Source organism: Portunus trituberculatus, chromosome 13 (genome assembly GCF_017591435.1).
Source record: "Portunus trituberculatus isolate SZX2019 chromosome 13, ASM1759143v1, whole genome shotgun sequence".
Classification (NCBI taxonomy): Eukaryota; Metazoa; Arthropoda; class Malacostraca; order Decapoda; family Portunidae; genus Portunus; species Portunus trituberculatus.
Window position 1 is genome coordinate 863618 of NC_059267.1, and position 17500 is coordinate 881117.

At 38.6% G+C, this 17500-nt stretch overlaps 1 protein-coding gene across 3 annotated transcripts in view; it reads left to right on the forward strand.

Moving 5' to 3' along the window:
- The window catches only part of LOC123503006 (leucine-rich repeats and immunoglobulin-like domains protein 2), a 45857-nt gene that overhangs the window by 9587 nt on the left and 18770 nt on the right, over positions 1-17500 (forward strand). For 2 of the 3 annotated variants that reach the window (XM_045252354.1, XM_045252352.1), the window contains exon 2: positions 10930-11583. In XM_045252354.1, coding sequence (XP_045108289.1) covers positions 11511-11583 — 73 coding nt within the window. In that variant the 5' untranslated portion in view covers positions 10930-11510. Of the gene's footprint in view, positions 1-6275; positions 6371-10929; positions 11584-17500 lie in introns of all 3 variants that reach the window. The other variant, XM_045252355.1, reaches the window with a different exon arrangement.

Here is a 17500-nt window from a genome sequence, read left to right on the forward strand (position 1 = left end):
TCTGGTGTCCTGGGGGGCCTTTAGCAATAGTCGCTCAGTTGGACTTGATTTACCGAGCCGCTGGCCACGACGCTCCCGAGTGCTGATCAAATATTCCATGCATACCAAAACAGTGCAATTGAAGTCATAATAAATAGGAAAAAAGACCTTTGTTACTCTGTCGAAAAAGGAAAACGTGGAGGACTACGAGCGCTATACATTTTTTTTTTCCGCGTCCATGCGTTATTTATTTATTTATTTATTTATTTTTTATCTTTGGTGTTTTAAAATACGAGTATCCATTCACGAGTATGTATATTTATTTATTTAGCATTGAGGGGGAAAAAAAAAAGGACATATGGACTACGAGCGCTAGTGTTTGTAGTAGTAGTAGTAGTAGTGGTAATAGCAGTAGTAATAGTTGTAGTAAAAACAGTAGTAGTAGTAGTAGTAGTCGTAATAGTAGTAGTAGTAGTGGTAGTAGTATATTATTATTATTATTATTATTATTATTATTATTATTAGTAGTAGTAGTAGTAGTAGTAGTAGTAGTAGTAATAGTAGCAGCAGCAGTAGTATCGTCATTTTCTAAAACAATAAACATCACTACTATTATTACTCGTCATTCTTTCTCACTATGGATAAAAAATATTGTGAAGAGCACCTACTTACGATATTTTATGGGCGTTTTTCTGACTTTATTGCATTTTTATTCCTTCCATCCTTGCTTCACCCACTATTAGCAGCGTGGTGGTGAGATGGCAGATGGTGATGCGGGTAATGAACGGTGCAGGGGTGGTGAAAGTGATGCTCAGTGGTTTTGAAGGATGATAATGGTGGAAGACTTAAGGCTCAAATTCAGAAACGCTTTGCTCTTACCACAGCTGTATTCCAAGGCCACAGAGATGATTGGCGGGGTTTTCAATATTGTTTCTCCAGTTAATAATGTAGATATCTTGTCACTCTGCCTCTAGAACAGTAAAAACTTGCTTAAAAGCGTTTTATTCTCTCACCACGACTATTTTCCAAGGCCACAGAGATGATTGGCGGAGTTTTAAGAGTGTTTCTCCAGTTAATAATGTAGAATTCATGCCACTCTGCCTCTAGAACCGAAGAAACTCCTTAAAAACTGGTGTAAATTTAAGTAAACCCTCTTGAAATAATGAAGGTGAAGCAGAAAAGTGTTTGGGAATACGAGGTGATGAGATGGTGATGCGATGTGTGAAGTGATGGTGATGATGGTGGTGATACTAGTTATGTTTTTTTTGCGAACCTAACAGTGATGAAATGGTGATGCGAGATGTGGTGTGATGGTGATGATAATGGTGATGATGGTGGTGATGATAGTGATGGTGGTGACACTAAGAAAGAAAATGGAATGAAAAAAAGAGAATGAGAAAATTCTTATATTTACTTCCCTTTTCGTTTATTTTAGGCTTTGAATTATTATTACTTTCAATTTCATGGCGATTATAAAATTTTTTCCCCTTTCCCTTTACTTGGTGCATTATTTTCATGGCTCCAGTTATTATTTCCATTATTTTCATGGTTCCCAAGTAATATTATTTTTAATTTGCAGGGACTTTGAATGAAGGAAAGAGATAAATAACAATGGTAACAGTAATGAATGTAGAAACAGTTACTAATTATTTTTGTGGTTCCAATATTTTTTTTTTTTTTAATTTGTAGAGACTTTTGAAAATTAAAGAGCACGTTTTTCATATATTTTTTCCCTTTATCTCCTAGTCTTGTTATATTATGCTCTCTCTCTCTCTCTCTCTCTCTCTCTCTCTCTCTCTCTCTCTCTCTCTCTCTAGAATTCATAAGTATTTTTATATTCAATTTGTTTTAATGCTTAGTTTATTTATTATTCGCATTTTTTTTTTATTGTCGTTGCTACCACCACACACTCTCTCTCTCTCTCTCTCTCTCTCTCTCTCTCTCTCTCTCTCTCTCTCTCTCTCTCTCTCTCTCTCCCCTCTCACCCTCTTTAATCACCCTCACATCTGCCTATTTCTCTCTTCCTCTCCCTTCCCCTTTTTTTCTCTCCCTCTCCCTCTCCCTCTCTCTCTCTCTCTCTCTCTCACCCACATAACTTTCCTGAGAGATTACGTAGGAAGGAAGAGAGAGAGAGAGAGAGAGAGAGAGAGAGAGAGAGAGAGAGAGAGAGAGAGAGCACTGGAGAAGACAATATTATGAAGACGTATGAGAAAACACCTCTCTCTCTCTCTCTCTCTCTCTCTCTCTCTCTCTCTCTCATAATCTTATTTCTTTGTCTCTTCTTTCCTTGTTCTTCATTCCACTCCACTCTCTTTTTCTCATTTTCCACCTCCTCCTCCTCCTCCTCCTCCTCCTCCTCCTCCTCCTCCTCCTCCTCCTCCTCCTCCTCCTCCGTCTTCGTCTGCGCTCAATAAATTCTCTTCACACGCTTGCTGCATATCAATTGTTTTATCTCTCCTTCTCTCTCTCTCTCTCTCTCTCTCTCTCTCTCTCTCTCTCTCTCTCTCTCTCTCTCTCTCTCTCTCTCGTTTAAACATTACTTACATACTTTTCTCTTTAATTTTCTTCTCCATTCATCTTCATTCTTTCATTCTCACCTTTATCCTCCTCCATCTCATCTTCCTCCTCTCTCTCTTCCTCCTCCATCTTTCTCCTCCTCGCACTATCTCTCTCCATCCTTATCTCCCTCAGAGCATCCCTTCTCTCTCTCTCTCTCTCTCTCTCTCTCTCTCTCTCTCTCTCTCTCTCTCTCTCTCCTTCTTTCCGTTTTCTTTACGATTATCTCCTTCTCTTCCTTCATCTTCTCTTTCCTCTCTCTCTTGACCTTTCTATCTCCTCTTCTTTATCTACATTATTTTTCTCTCTTGTTTATTTTACTTCTCCCTTTCTTTATCTCTCTCTCTCTCTCTCTCTCTCTCTCTCTCTCTTCGACGCCCATTTCCCTTTTTTATCTCTCGGCATCATTATCTCTCTTTTTTTCTCTCCCTTTCATCTCCTCCACCCCTTTTATCTGTTCTCCTCCGCCCTTTATCTCCCCTTCCATCTCTCTCTCTCTCTCTCTCTCTCTCTCTCTCTCTCTCTCTCTCTCTCTCTCTCTCTCTCTCTCTCTCTCTCTGTAGTAAATTGCAGAACATTTGTCTAAAGGGGCGGAGAGTCGCTGCTTATTTAAATGTGGTTTGTTTATTTATTTATTCATTTATTCTTCTATTTATTTGTATTTACTTTCACATTTCATTGACCTAAAGGAGTAAAGTATGTCCGTTTTTTCTCCTTTTTTTTTTTTCTCCGTTTTCTTTTTTTTTCCTATTCGTTTTCTATTTTTTTTCTTCGGTTTTTATCTATTTTTTTGTATTTTTCTTTTCTTTTCTTTTTGTATTTTCTCCTACTTTTCCTCTTTTTTTGTATTTTTCCTACTTTTTTTTTTATTTTTTCTCTTACTTTTCTTCTCTTGTATTTTGCTCTTCGTTTTCTTCCCTTTTTATATTTTCTCTTCGTTTTCTTCTCCTTTTTTTTTGTATTTTTCTCTTAGTTTTCTTCTCTCTTTTATTTTGCTCCTTGTTTTCTTCTTTTCTTTATTTTGCTCTTCGTTTTCTTCTTCTTTTTTTGTATTTTCTCTTCGTTTTCTTTTTTTTTTGTATTTTCTCTTCGTTTTCTCTGAAGTATTATTCATAAAGTAAAAGATAATATTGTACAGTCAAGGCCACAAATCATGTCACCCTCCACTCACTCTTTCCACTGCCTGGTTTCTGCTCTTAATCTTCCTTCCTCTGACCTGTTAACCCCTTCTATACTGGGACACATTTTTTACCTTGAGATTTGTATACGATTAGACGATCTTATTAACATTAGGAAGGGTTTATGGAGGTCAGAAGATTAATGGCCACAGTCGTCACTATTTTAATCTCCGTCATAAGTTTCTAAAGCTGTATCAAATCACCAAATAGTAAGCAAAATTAATATGGAAACGCGTCATGGTACTCAAGAGGTTAAGATTCCATTAATACTCAAACTCTTGCATTAAACGCTTTATTCTTGCGTCACCACTGCTTACAAAGGCCACTGAGACGATTAACCAGCTTTTCATAAGTGTTTTTCCTACTGACGATGCAAATTCCTTGTTTAAATGCAACCACTTTCACAAAAATATTCCTTAATACTCAAAATCTCTTTGTTCGTGCTTCACCACCGCTTACAAAGGCCACTGAGACGATTAACCAGTTTTTTATGAGTGTTTTTCCTACTGACGATGCAAATTCCTTGTTTAAATGTGACCACGATCACAAAAATATTCCTTAATACTCAAACTCTTGTATTAAACGCTTTGTTCTCGCGTCACCACTGCTTATAAAGGCCACTGAGACGATTAACCAGCTTTTCATGAGTTTTTTTCCTACTGACCATGCAAATTCCAAGTTTAAATGCGACCACGATCACAAAAACACTCGTCAAAAATTACGATACAAAGAGAGGTGATCCGCAAATGATTAGTCAAGGTTTAGGATGCTTTTCTTGTTGATGCAGAACCCTTGTTAATCTTTTGACTGCCACGGTGCTCCTTTCCCTAATTGCCAATCACGGAGACTTCTTTACTTGTTCTGTTGCTGCATTTGATCTCTGAACTGTAAAGAAATTGCAGGAATGTATTCATCATCGCTTACAAAAGACTTCACTCGCTGCTTTTAGTGCTGCTAATTGTTTCGTGGGAGGGAAAAGGTTAGCCTCTTCAGTGTCATGACGTATTTCCGTATTCATTCTGCTTACTATTTGGTGATTTTATACAGCTTCAGAAACTTATGTGGGGATTAATATAGTGAAGACTGTAGCCATTAATCTTCTGACCTCTATAAACCCTTCCTAATATCAATAAAATCGTCTAATTGTACACAAAACTCATGGTAAAAATGAGTCCTAGTATTGAAGGAGTTAAGACCACATGTTGTAAGTTCTTTTCAGCAGTTTAATGCTATCTTTATTTTCCTCTGACGTTTAATATACTAACGATACAGTATCCTTCTTCAAACTATCACCATAACCATGAGAACTTTCCTGGAAGCCACAATAATCTCCACTAGAGACTCTGAGAAATAGTCAAAAGTAAGATGCCGAAACATTTAAGAGAATACGAGGGAAGTTTTGTAAGACCTCGATAAGACTGAAGCTTTGAAAATTTACATTCCTGGGGAAGGTGTACGTTAGGATGGGATCTGATGGAGGTCGTTAACCCCTTGAGCAACATGACGCGTTTCCATATTCATTCTGCTTACTATTTGGTGATTTTATACAGCTTCAGAAACTTAAGTCGGGGATAGAAATAGTGAAGACTGTGGCCATTAATCTTCTGAGCTCCATGGACCGTTCTTAATGTCAATAGAATTGTCTAATCGTACACAAAACTCGCATTTCCATATTTATTCCGGTTACTATTTGGTGATTTTATACAGCTTCAGAAACTTATGTGGGGGGGATAAAAATAGTGAAGACTGTGGCCATTAATCTTCTGACCTCCATAGACCGTTCCTAATGTTAATAAAATGGTGAAATTGCACACAAATCTCAAAGTGAAAATGTCTCCCCTTAGTGAAGAGGTTAATTTGTATTAGGTTTATAACAAAGGTGACGTAAGGAAAATCCTCAGAGTCAGTAATTAGGGCAGAGCAAGAAGTAATGGGGTCAGGCTTGACAAAGTTAGAATTAAATGAGATGGGAAGGAATTAGTTCTCGATTAGAGTGGTAGATGAATGAAATAGCCTCAGTAACTGGATTGCTAGAACCGAGAAGCTATAAAAGAAGATGACGTAAAGTTATGGATGGGAAAGATTGGTGAAAATAGGTAGGCATGTTTGTATACGTATAGTTCTGATGGCTTGTTATTTACTACAACTTCTAACACTACTAACACATTAAGAGTGAGACTGTACGCAGTTTAATAGTAAAAAAAAAACTCTAAGTAACAGATTGGAGTGAAGGGATCAGCACTGAGGGGCAAGTAAAAAAAATAACCGCGAAAATGAGGCATGATAAGATAATGATAATTTTTAATACTAATGGTTTCAGGATGAGACCAGTGAATCTCCATTACGCACTAAGGTTAGTTCTGATGGCTTGTTGTAGCTGCCCTTGTTGTTTGTCTGGGTGAAGTGAAATTAATAGCAAAAAAGCGTAGAAAATAAGTCATATTCTGAAACACTATGCCGCATTTCCACTACATACTTGACATTCTAATTAGATATACACGCGTTTAAGAGTATTTTTATGGATATACTGACAGATTAACAAGATTTCTACATTATTTACAGGAGAACCCGGTTAATCATCTCTGACTTTGGGAAATAGTCGTGGTGAGAGAGCAAAGCGTTTCGAAATGAAGTCAAAGGAGTGAAATCTTGCGCCTGTAAGTCTGTTAGTAACCTTGATTATACTTCCTAATTATAGAGTTGTGAATGAATGATAGACGGAAAAAGTTAGAGTTTGTTAAATAGAAAATGCTGTAAGGAAAGTAATCGTGGTGAGATGTGGGAGTAAAGCGTTTCTGAAAACAGGTTATGGTGTGAATGAAGTCTAGCCTGTATTTGTAAGTGTATTTGTAACCTTGAGTGGACTTCCTGGTCATAAAGTCGTAGTGAATGATAGACGAAGTAAGTTAGGTTTGTTAAATAAGAAAATGGTGTAAGGAAAATAGTCGTGATGAGAGAAGAAAGAGTCTATTAGTAACCTTCATTATACTCCCTAGTCATAGTCTTGGATGAACGATAGACGAAAAAAAAAAAAAAAAATAGGCTTGTTAAATAGAAAATACTGTAAGGAAAATAATCGTAGTGAGAGAAGCAAAGCGTTTCTAAATAAATCCAAGGAGTGAGTCAAATTTTATGCCTGTAAGTAACTTTGAATATCCTCCCTAGTCATAGAGTCTTGGGTGAACGATAGATGGAAATAGGCTTGCTTCATACAGGGACTGCCTCGCGTGGGTCTGGCGGCATCTTGTAGTCTCCACTTTTTATGTTCTCGTTTGATTCTCGTAAAAGTAATGGAGGAGGAAACTTGTTCTGGCCAGCCGAGGGATAGATGTTCAAAAGGAGGGAAAGTATTGCCCTATTTTTTCCCCTCTTACTGGAAATTGAGAGGAAATGGAATAGGGAGTTGTGGAGAGGGAAAAACGTTTGTATTGTTGACTTAACACTTCAGAGAGAGAGAGAGAGAGAGAGAGAGAGAGGGGGGAATGAAAATAATGTGTGTGTGTGTGTGTGTGTGTGTGTGTGTGTGTGTGTGTGTGTGTGTGTGTGTGTGTGTGTTTATGTATATGGCTATAAATGCGTATGACAAGCAATTTATCACAAACGGCCAACAATGAATAAATCAATAAAAAAAAAAAGTAATAGTGACAGAAACCCACAATTTATTAGCATTTTCTATATTGATACACTATTTTCTTTCATTCTTATTTTATCTTCGTATTTATTCTTGTTATTACTTATTATTTATTCTTATTATTACTTCTATATATATTTTTTTTTTCAAGGGTGCGCTCGTGGCTTGGCAATAGTGCAGTGCGGGTACGATAACTCTGACTTGTTTGTACGACGCTTCAAAGTAAAAAAAAAAAAAAAAAAAGGATGAAAAAATGGAAATAAAAGATAAAAAGCTCAAAAATACTCGTAGTTAGAATAAATAGTTAGAAAAAATATGTAGTTTGTTAAAAAAAAAGGTAAATAAGAGTTGTATGAAGGAAAAATAAAAATAATATATAAAAAAAGACAAAAATACTCGTTAGGTAGAGAAAAGAGTTGAAAAAAAATGTAGTTTGAAAAAAAAAGTGTAGTTAGAGAATAGTTGCAAAAATGTAGTTTGTGAAAAAAAAATGTAAATAAGACTTGTATGAAATAAAAATAATAGACAAAAAAAAATACTTGTAGTTAGAGAAGAGTTGAAAAAAATGTAGTTTGATTAAAAAACAAGTGTAAATAAGTGAGTTGTATGAAGGAAAAAGAAAAAGAAAAAAAATGCAAAAAAGCAATTTGTATGAAAAAAGAAAAAAAACCCAAAAATACTCGTTGTTACAGTAAAGAGATGGAAAAAATATGAAGTTTGGGAAAAAAAAGTGTAAATAAGCGAGTCGTATGAAGGAAAGATAAGAAAAAGATAAAAAAAAAGCCAGAAATAAAAAAAAAAAGTCCAGGCTGTAGACCAAAATTTAAAGCGATAAAGGTAATAAATGGAAACATGAATGCGGGTTTACTGCATCAAAGAACACACACACACACACACACACACACACACACACACACACACGTTTTTATTTTGTTTTTTCTTTTTCTTTTTTAATTCTTCTTCCTCTTCTCCGTCTTGCTCTTCTTCTTCTTCTTCTTCTTCTTCTTCTTCTTCTTCTTCTTCTTCTTCTTCTTCTTCTTCTTTTTCCTCCTCCTCTCATTTTCCTTCATCTCCTGTCAATAATTTCCTGTTCTCTTTATAGTGTCCCCTTAATTTCCTCTTTTTCTGTCCTCCTCCTCCTCCTCCTCCTCCTCCTCCTCCTCCTCTCCTCTTCCTCTTTCATCATCTCTTCACTCTCTTCCTTTAATTTCCTATACTCCTTTCATCTGCTTTCTCTCCTCCTCCTCCTCCTCCTCCTCCTCCTCCTCCTCCTCCCCGACGTCTTCTTTTTTTTTCGTTCTTTTTCTGTTTCTCAATTTAGTGTGATTCTTTTTTCTTCCACTCCAGTTAATTTTTCATGCCTCCCTTTCCTCCTCCTCGTCCTCGTCCTCCTTCTTCTTCTCCTCCTCCTCCTCCTCCTCCTCCTCCTCCTCCTCCTCCTCCTCCTCCTCCTCCTCCTCCTCCTCCTCCTCCTCCTCCTCCTCCTCCTCCTCCTTCTCCATCTCCATCTCCTCCTCCTCCTCCTCCTCCTCCTCCTCCTCCTCCTCCTTCTCCTCGTATGGGAAGGATCTGCATGAACTTTGAGATTTTAAGTGAGATATTGAAGTCTTAATTGCGTGACATCAAGGAATTAATCACTCTCTCTCTCTCTCTCTCTCTCTCTCTCTCTCTCTCTCTCTCTCTCTGTGTCTGGTAAGTCGATTCGTCATCTCAAAGAGGATTAACAACAACAACAACAACAACAACAACAAGTTTAGTAAGAAATTGACTCCCTCGTGACGTCACTATGAAAAGAAAGTCACCAGCCAATCAGAGAGGCAGATTGTGAACTTAGGGGCCAATCAGCAGCCAGTGACGTCATGAGCTAGCCAATAGGAAGGCTAGAATTGTTCCCTCCTCTTTGTAAAGGTAGAATAAGTTGGCAGGAGGAGGAGGAGGAGGAGGAGGAGGAGGAGGAGGAGGAGGAGGAAGGAGAATTGATAAACAAGGGAAAAAAAAATTAAAGAAATAAATCTATCTTCAAATCTATTCGCTTCTTTTCATTAGAAGGTTTCCTCCTCCTCCTCCTCTTGGTGGTGGTGGTGGTGGTGGTGGTGGTCTTTTTCTTCTTCTTCTTCTTCTTTTGTTCTTTTTCTTCTTCTTCTTCGTGTTGTTGTTGTTGTTGTTATTTTTTTCTTCCTTGTTATTGTTGTTTTTATTGTTTTTGTTTTTTGGGGTTGTTGATGTTGTTGTTGTTGTTGTTGTTGTTGTTGTTGTTGTTCTTCTTCTTCTTCTTCTTCTTCTTCTTCTTCTTCTTCTACTACTACTACTACTACTACTACTGTTTTACTTTATTTTCTCTGTCTTCACAACGTATCTCTCTCTCTCTCTCTCTCTCTCTCTCTCTCTCTCTCTCTCTCTCTCTCTCTCTCCAGAAATAGCTTTGTGAGAAAGTGTTTCTTTGTTGTTCTTTTACTCCTTTGTAATCTTGTTTTTTTATCTTTCTCTCTCTGCCTCGCATCTAATTTCTCCTCTTCCTCTTCCTCCTCCTCCTCCTCCTCCTCCTCCTCCTCCTCCTCCTCCTCCTGGCCCTTATCCTCGTCCACGCCTTTCATTTTCCCTTTCCTCATTTTCTCTCTCTTCCTCCTCCTCCTCCTCCTCCTCCTCCTCCTCCTCCTCTTTCTTAGTGAGAAATGAGCCCAAGGGAAGGAGCGTACCTGAGGGAAAGGATACTCAGAGCAAGGAAGAAGAGGAGGAAACGGAGGAGGAGGAGGAGGAAGGAGGAGGAGGAGGAGGAGGAGGAGGAGGAGGAGGAGGAGGAGGAGGAGGAGGAAGGCAAAGGGACAAGAAGAAAAGTGAGAGGAGGAGAAATGAAGAAAGTATTGAGGTTGAAAAAGTGAGAGAGAGAGAGAGAGAGAGAGAGAGAGAGAGAGAGAGAGAGAGAGAGAGCCTAAGGGGAAGTGAAAGAGAAGTGAGAGAGAGAGAGAGAGAGAGAGAGAGAGAGAGAGAGAGAGAGAGAGAGAGAGAGAGAGAGAGAGAGAGAGAGAGAGAGAATACAGCAGTGACAACAAACAAACGACGAAACTGAGCTTGTGTGTGTGTGTGTGTGTGTGTGTGTGTGTGTGTGTGTGTGTGTGTGTGTGTGTGTGTGTGTGTGTGTGTAATTCACCACGGTCGTTTGCTGGTCACCCACCCAGTCTTCTCCATTACGGAGCGAGCTCAGAGCTCATAGACCGATCTTCGAGTAGGACTGAGACCACAACACACTCCACACACCAGGAAAGCGAGGCCACAACTCCTCGAGTTACATTCCGTACCTATTTACTGTTAGGTGAACAGGGCCTACACTCTGAGAGGCTTGCCTATTTGCCTCGCCGCTTCCCGGGACTGGAACCCGGGCCCTTTCGATTGTGAGCCGAGAGTGCTAACCACTACACTACGCGGTGTGTGTGTGTGTGTCTGCTTTCTGTTTGTATGTTTGTTGGGGACAGAATAAAAATGGATTTGAGAGAGAGAGAGAGAGAGAGAGAGAGAGAGAGAGAGAGAGAGAGAGAGAGAGAGAGAGAGAGAGAGACCACACTAACTCACTTTTTTCTTCACCAACAGAAATCAAGACCAAGATTAAGAAAACGAAGAAGAAAACAAACTTTGAACAACACAGTGAACCTTTTAAGAACCTCCAAGACGTTTGGCAGCATTACAAAATGGTTCATTGGTTCTATTCCTCTCAAATGGTTCACAGTCAATATATATCGCATGAGATGGTTCGGAGCGAGTGACCTTTACAATGATGCGGTTCATAATCACCAATACGAAAAGTCTGATATTTTAATAACTTGACTTTATGAACCGCTGAACTGGAACCAACTGGAACCTGCTTGACGTCATGTAAGTTCTATTTTGCTCTCAGGATGCAGTAGAACCAGTCTGAACCACTTACAAGACTTCACTAATCCTCAAAAATCCACTCCGGCGACAAAAGAACCAAATAGAAGCAAATAATCCCAGAACCATTGAAGTAGAACCATTAAGGCACTATGTAGGTCCAAAACTCTTAGCTTAGAATTAAATAGAACCATTCTGAACCACCCACAAGACTGCTACGGTGACAAGAACCTCCCCACTGTCAGTAGAACCATCCAAGAACCGTCTGAGTGCTGGTTCGTCGGTCCCTCTCATCAGGATCAATGGCTGTGGGAATTTCAAAGGTTCTTCTCTCCCTCCTGGTTCTCGTGGGAATTGTGTCCGCCTCTTTTCCAGGTGAGTGAACCGCCAGGTGAACCAATTAACCAGGTTTCTTTTTTTTCTTGTTTTTTTTTTTCTTACTTGAAGAAATGTTTGACTATTTTCTTTTTGTATTTTTTTTTTCTTTTTCTCTTGTTTCTTGTCTTAATTTGTATTGTTTTTTTTCATCTTTTTGTTGTCATTTTTTTTTTTTGTGTTTTTATTTCATTTTTATTTTCTTTCTCGTTCGTATAGTTTTATTCATTTTCATTTCTTCTCTTTTTGTTTTTCTCTTTTGATTTTCTTTTTTTTTCATCTTGTGAGTGTTAAGATTTTTTTTTTTTTTTTCTTATTTGGTATATTTTTATTCATGAGTTTTGTTTTCTTCGTTTCTTTTCCTTTTGATGTGTTTCGAGTTATTCTTTTCTTGTTCGCATAAATACAACTTTTTCTTTAAATCTTTCTCATTATCACTATGTTCTTGTGTCCTCTATATTTTCCTTTTTTTATTTATTTATTTATTTATTTTACTTATTTTATTTTATTTATTTATTTTTTTTTTTTTGTGTGTGTGTGTTTTGTGTTGCGTGATTGCGTTTGTTTTAATCACAAGGAAGCAACACAACTTTCAATTAATTTCATAGTATTGTTTTTGTCCCTAACTGATGTGAAAAATATTTGTTAACTGTTGGTGTGGCTTCACTGCATAGCCGGTGACACACACACACACACACACACACACACACACACACACACACACACACACACACACACACACAGATAGATAGATAGATAGATAGATAGATAGATAGATAGATATATAATGAGAGAGAGAGAGAGAGAGAGAGAGAGAGAGAGAGAGAGAGAGAGAGAGAGAGGAGCATTTTTATTTAACTTTAATATAAATTGTGTTTTCAAGTCTCATTACGTAACTCAGAGAGAGAGAGAGAGAGAGAGAGAGAGAGAGAGAGAGAGAGATGAGTGGCACACGCTCCATTTCCTAAACGGAAGTTTCTCACGTTATTTGATACCCTCCCCACCTTAAACACCCCCCTCTCTCTCTCTCTCTCTCTCTCTCTCTCTCTCTCTCTCTCTCTCTCTCTCTCTCTCTCTCTCTCTCTCTCTCTCTCTCTCTCTCTCTCTCTCTCTCTCTCACCTCTCTCTCTCTCTCTCTCTCTCTCTCTCTCTCTCTCTCTCTCTCTCTCTCTCTCTCTCTCTCTCTCAATAAAAGACCGTAGCAGCAGGCAATTGGTCTCTATTTACCCTGGGGAGTGATGTCAGCCAATCATCGCTCACAATCTAATTTCCGAGAGGTGACGTCACTGTAGCCTCCACCAATCAGCGCTCAGGTAACGTCATCCCTCAGCCACGTGTGTTTGTTTGGGTCGGATCAGCTGACAGGGAGGGAAATTGGAACGAGAGAGAGAGAGAGAGAGAGAGAGAGAGAGAGAGAGAGAGAGAGAGGAACAAGAGGGGCTTCCTTACTCTTCTCTAATTTCCTCCAATTGTTCTGCGGTTATCTGACACCTTTCCACACACACACACACACACACACACACACACACACACACACACACACACACACACACACACACACACACACACACACACACGTTTCCAAGACAACAAACTGTGTAAATTAGAAGATGAGAAGGAAACCAAGGAAAGAGAGAGAGAGAGAGAGAGAGAGAGAGAGAGAGAGAGAGAGAGAGAGAGAGAGAGAGAGAGAGAGAGAGAGAGGGAGGGAGGGAGGAGGGAGAGTTGGGGGCGAGGATATGAATCATAAGATGGCCTGGAAGAGAGAGAGAGAGAGAGAGAGAGAGAGAGAGAGAGAGAGAGAGAGAGAGAGAGAGAGAGAGAGAGAGAGAGAGAGAGAGAGAGAGAGAGAAGAGAGAGAGAGAGAGAGAGAGAGATTGAACATTGAAAGAGAAGAGATGAGGAAGGAGTAAAGATAAGAGGTAGAGAGGAGAGAGAGAGAGAGAAAGAGGAAGAGAAGAGAGAAGAGAAGAAGAGAAGAGAAGAGGAGAGAAAGAAGAATTATGATCACTGACAAAAGGACAGAAAAAGAAGAAAAAAATGAAGAAGAGAATAAAAAAGAAAGAAAGAAAGAAGAGAAAGATGAAGAAGAGCCAGGAGAGAAGAAGAAGAAGAAGAAACGAAAGAAAGGAGAAAATAAGAAAAGAGAGGTAAAGCAAGGTTAGGAAGTGAGAAAGTGTAGAAGGAGAGGAAAAGAAGAGAGAAAGAAGGAAGGGAGAGAAGAATACAGAAGACTGAATAACGAAGAAGAGATGGAAGGGAGAGATGATAATGTAAGAAAATGTGTTATAAATAGAAGAGAAGGAAGGAAGGAAGGAAGAGAAGAAGGGAGGGAAGAAAAAGCAAGAATAGGAGGGAGAGACTAAATATAGACTGAATAAGGAAAGAAAAGGAGAAAAAAAAGCAAGGAGAGAAATAGAAAATGGAGAAGAGGAGGAGAAAGAGAGGAAAGAATCAGCAGAGAAAGGAAGGAGGAAGAAGGAAAGAGCGTAAGAATAGACCAGGAAGGAAAACAATAACAGAATAAAAAAAAAACAAGAAATAAGGGAAATAAGAGACAGAGAGAAAATAGAGTATGAAAAATGGGAAGAAGAAAAGAGAGAATAAAACTAAAACCAAGAGAGACGGAGAGAGAGAAAAGAGAATACAGGAAAAAGAAGAATTGAGAGAGAGAGAGAGAGAGAGAGAGAGAGAGAGAGAGAGAGAGAGAGAGAGCAAGGAAAGCAGTCGAGGTTACAAGGCAACTCAGGATCTTAAAAGGGTTGGAGGTTCAATCAATCTGAACTTCCACTAAAAGACAATAGCGAGCGTGTTTGAGAACCTGCCTGCGGTTATATATTGATTGCCAGGTCGGGTCCAGGTGTGCGCCATGTTAGGTGGAGTGTGTCGTGGTGCGTGGAAATGTGTGTCAGGGTCGAGTGTGTGTTACGGTGTGTTTTTGACGGTGTTTGTTGGGGTTTATTGTGTATTTTACTATTGTTTGAGGGTGTTCTGGGGTGTTTCAAGGTGTGTTTTGCGTGCTTCAGGTGCGTTTAACCCCTTCAGTACCATGACGCATTTCCATGTTCATTCTGCTTACTATTTGGTGATTTTATACAGCTTCAGAAACTTGTGAGGTGATTGAAATAGTGAAGACTCCGGCCACTAATCTTCTGACGCCCATAGACCCTTCCTAATATCAACAAAATCGTCTAATCGTAAGCAAATCCCAAGGTAAAACTGTGCCCCAGTATTTGAAAGGGGTCAGGCTTGTTATTGTGAGCTTCAGGATGTGTTAGTGTGTTATGTTGGGTTTTAAAGTGTCTTCTGTTGTTTTTTAACCCCTTCAATACTAGGATACATTTTACCTTGAGATTTGTGCACGATTAGACCATTTTATTGACGTTAGGAAGGGTCTATGGAGGTCAGAAGGTTAATGGCCACAGTCCTCACTAGTTTAATCCCCCCACATAAGTTTCTAAAGCTGTATAAAGTCGCCAAATGAATATGGAAACGCGTCATGGTACTCAACAATTTAAGAGCAATGTTTGGGTGTGTTGTGTTGGTTTTAGGGTGTGTGGTGTGTGGTGTGTTTAGCGTGTGTTTAGTGTATGTTTTGGGTGTATTATGGTGTTTTAAAGGTGGTCAGGTGCAGTGTGGAGTATTTTAAGGGTGGTGTGGTGTAAAGAGACTGGGATCTCGTGTGTGTGTGTGTGTGTGTGTGTGTGTGTGTGTGTGTGTGTGTGTGTGTGTGTGTGTGTGTGTGTGTGTATCAGTAGATATGACAACACTAGAGGATGATTTCTTGTCACTCTTAACACACACACACGCACACACACACACACACACACACACACACACACACACACACACACACACACACACACACACACGTTTCCATGGCCATAAAACACATAAAGTTTCCTCTTGTTTGCAGACGTGGAACCTGAAATTATGACCTCAAAGTGTTGGGTAAAGTGTGTATGTGTGTGTGTGTGTGTGTGTGTGTGTGTGTGTGTGTGTGTGTGTGTGTGTGTGTGTGTGTGTGTGTGTGTGTGTGTGTGTGTGTCATGGCCAAACGAAAGACTGATGATTGATTCCCTACCCCAATAGAAAGAGAGAGAGAGAGAGAGAGAGAGAGAGAGAGAGAGAAAGAGAAAGAGAAAGAGAGAGAGAGAGAGAATATATGTATACACGTCCCACTAAATTAATAATAAACTTTGATCACATTCCAGCCACCAATATAGCGAAGGAAGTATTTCAATAATATTAATGGTAATTGTTAAAGTAGTCATAACAGCAACAGCAGTAGTAGTAGTAGCAGTAGTAGTAGTAGTAGTAGTAGTAGTAGTGGTGGTGGTGGTGGTGGTGGTAGTAGTAATAACAAAAACAACAGCAATAACAACAAAAACATCATCGTAAACAATAGCAAAAAAAAAAAAATAATAATAATAATAATAACAACCACTACAAATTACATTCACATCAAAGGCATTCCATTTGGTCAATTTTGAAATACATTTTATATCCCCCATCTTTATTTTTTTTTCCTTCTCTTTTTTTCGTCCATGAATAATTGAAGTTAATTTCCGAAACCCCATCTCTCACACACACACACACACACACACACACACACACACACACACACACACGGCAACATCTCAACCGTAATGTTCCTAATTAAATATATCTTGCTGATTGCCACTCACCTAAGTAACAAGATTAGTGGTAGTAGTAGTAGTAGTAGTAGTAGTAGTAGTATAAGTAATAGTAGTAGTAGTAGTATAAGTAATAGTAGTAGTCGTAGTAGTATAAATAAAAGTAATAGTCGTAGTAGTAGTAGTAGTAGTAGTACAAGTAAAAGTAGTAGTAGTAGTAGTAATGGTAGTAGTAGTAGTAGCAGCAGTAGTAGTAATAGTAGTAATGGTGGTAGTAGCAGTGACTGTAGTAGTGATGGTGGTGGTGGTGGTGGTGTTAACAGGAAATAGCAAAGACAGAAGAAAATAAAAGAAAATGAGAGTGATAAGGAGAGAAAAGAATTGGAGAGGATAAGGAAGAGGTGATAACAGAAGGAAATAAAGAGAAAAGAGACAATGATGGAAGGCAGAGAGAGAGAGAGAGAGAGAGAGAGAGAGAGAGAGAGAGAGAGGTTAAAGGAAAAGAAGAAGGAAAGAGTAACAAGGAGGAAGGAAATGAAGAAAAAAATAGAAACTGGATGAAAAGAACATAAATAAGGAAGGAGGAAGATGATAAGGAGGGAAATGAAGGAAGAGAAAGAAGGAAGGAAAGAAGATGAAGGAGAAAAAGAGGATAATGGTTATGTTGATAGAGTTGATACCATTTTCATTGTTGTTGTTGTTGCCATTGTTGTTGTTGTTGTTGTTGCCATTGTTGTTGTTGTTGTTATCGTTCTCATGAAATTTGAGAGTAAATATTGTATTATTATCCCTTTCACAATCTTATGTACCATGACGCCGTTTCCATATTCATTCTACTTATTATTTGGTGATTTTCTACAGCTTCAGAAACTCATGTGGGGATTTAAATAGTGAATACTGTGGCCATTAACCTTCTTAGCGCCATAAACCCTTTCTAATGTCAATAAAATGGCCTAATCATATACAAATCTCAAGGCAACAATGCGTCCCAGTACTGAAGGGGTTGAAATAGTGAAGACTGTGGCCATTAATCTTCTAAGCTCCATAAATCCTTTCTAATGTCAATAACATGGTCTAATCATACACAAATCTCAAGGTAAAAATGCACCCCAGTACTGAAGGGGTTTAAAAACACAAACTAAAGCAGGGAATATTTCTTTTTAGCATTAAATTTTCCAATGCATATACATGACCGTGTATTTTAATTTAAGGGAGAGGAAAAAAAATGTTGGAATTATTATTATTGTCTTGTACTCGTGTGTGTGTGTGTGTGTGTGTGT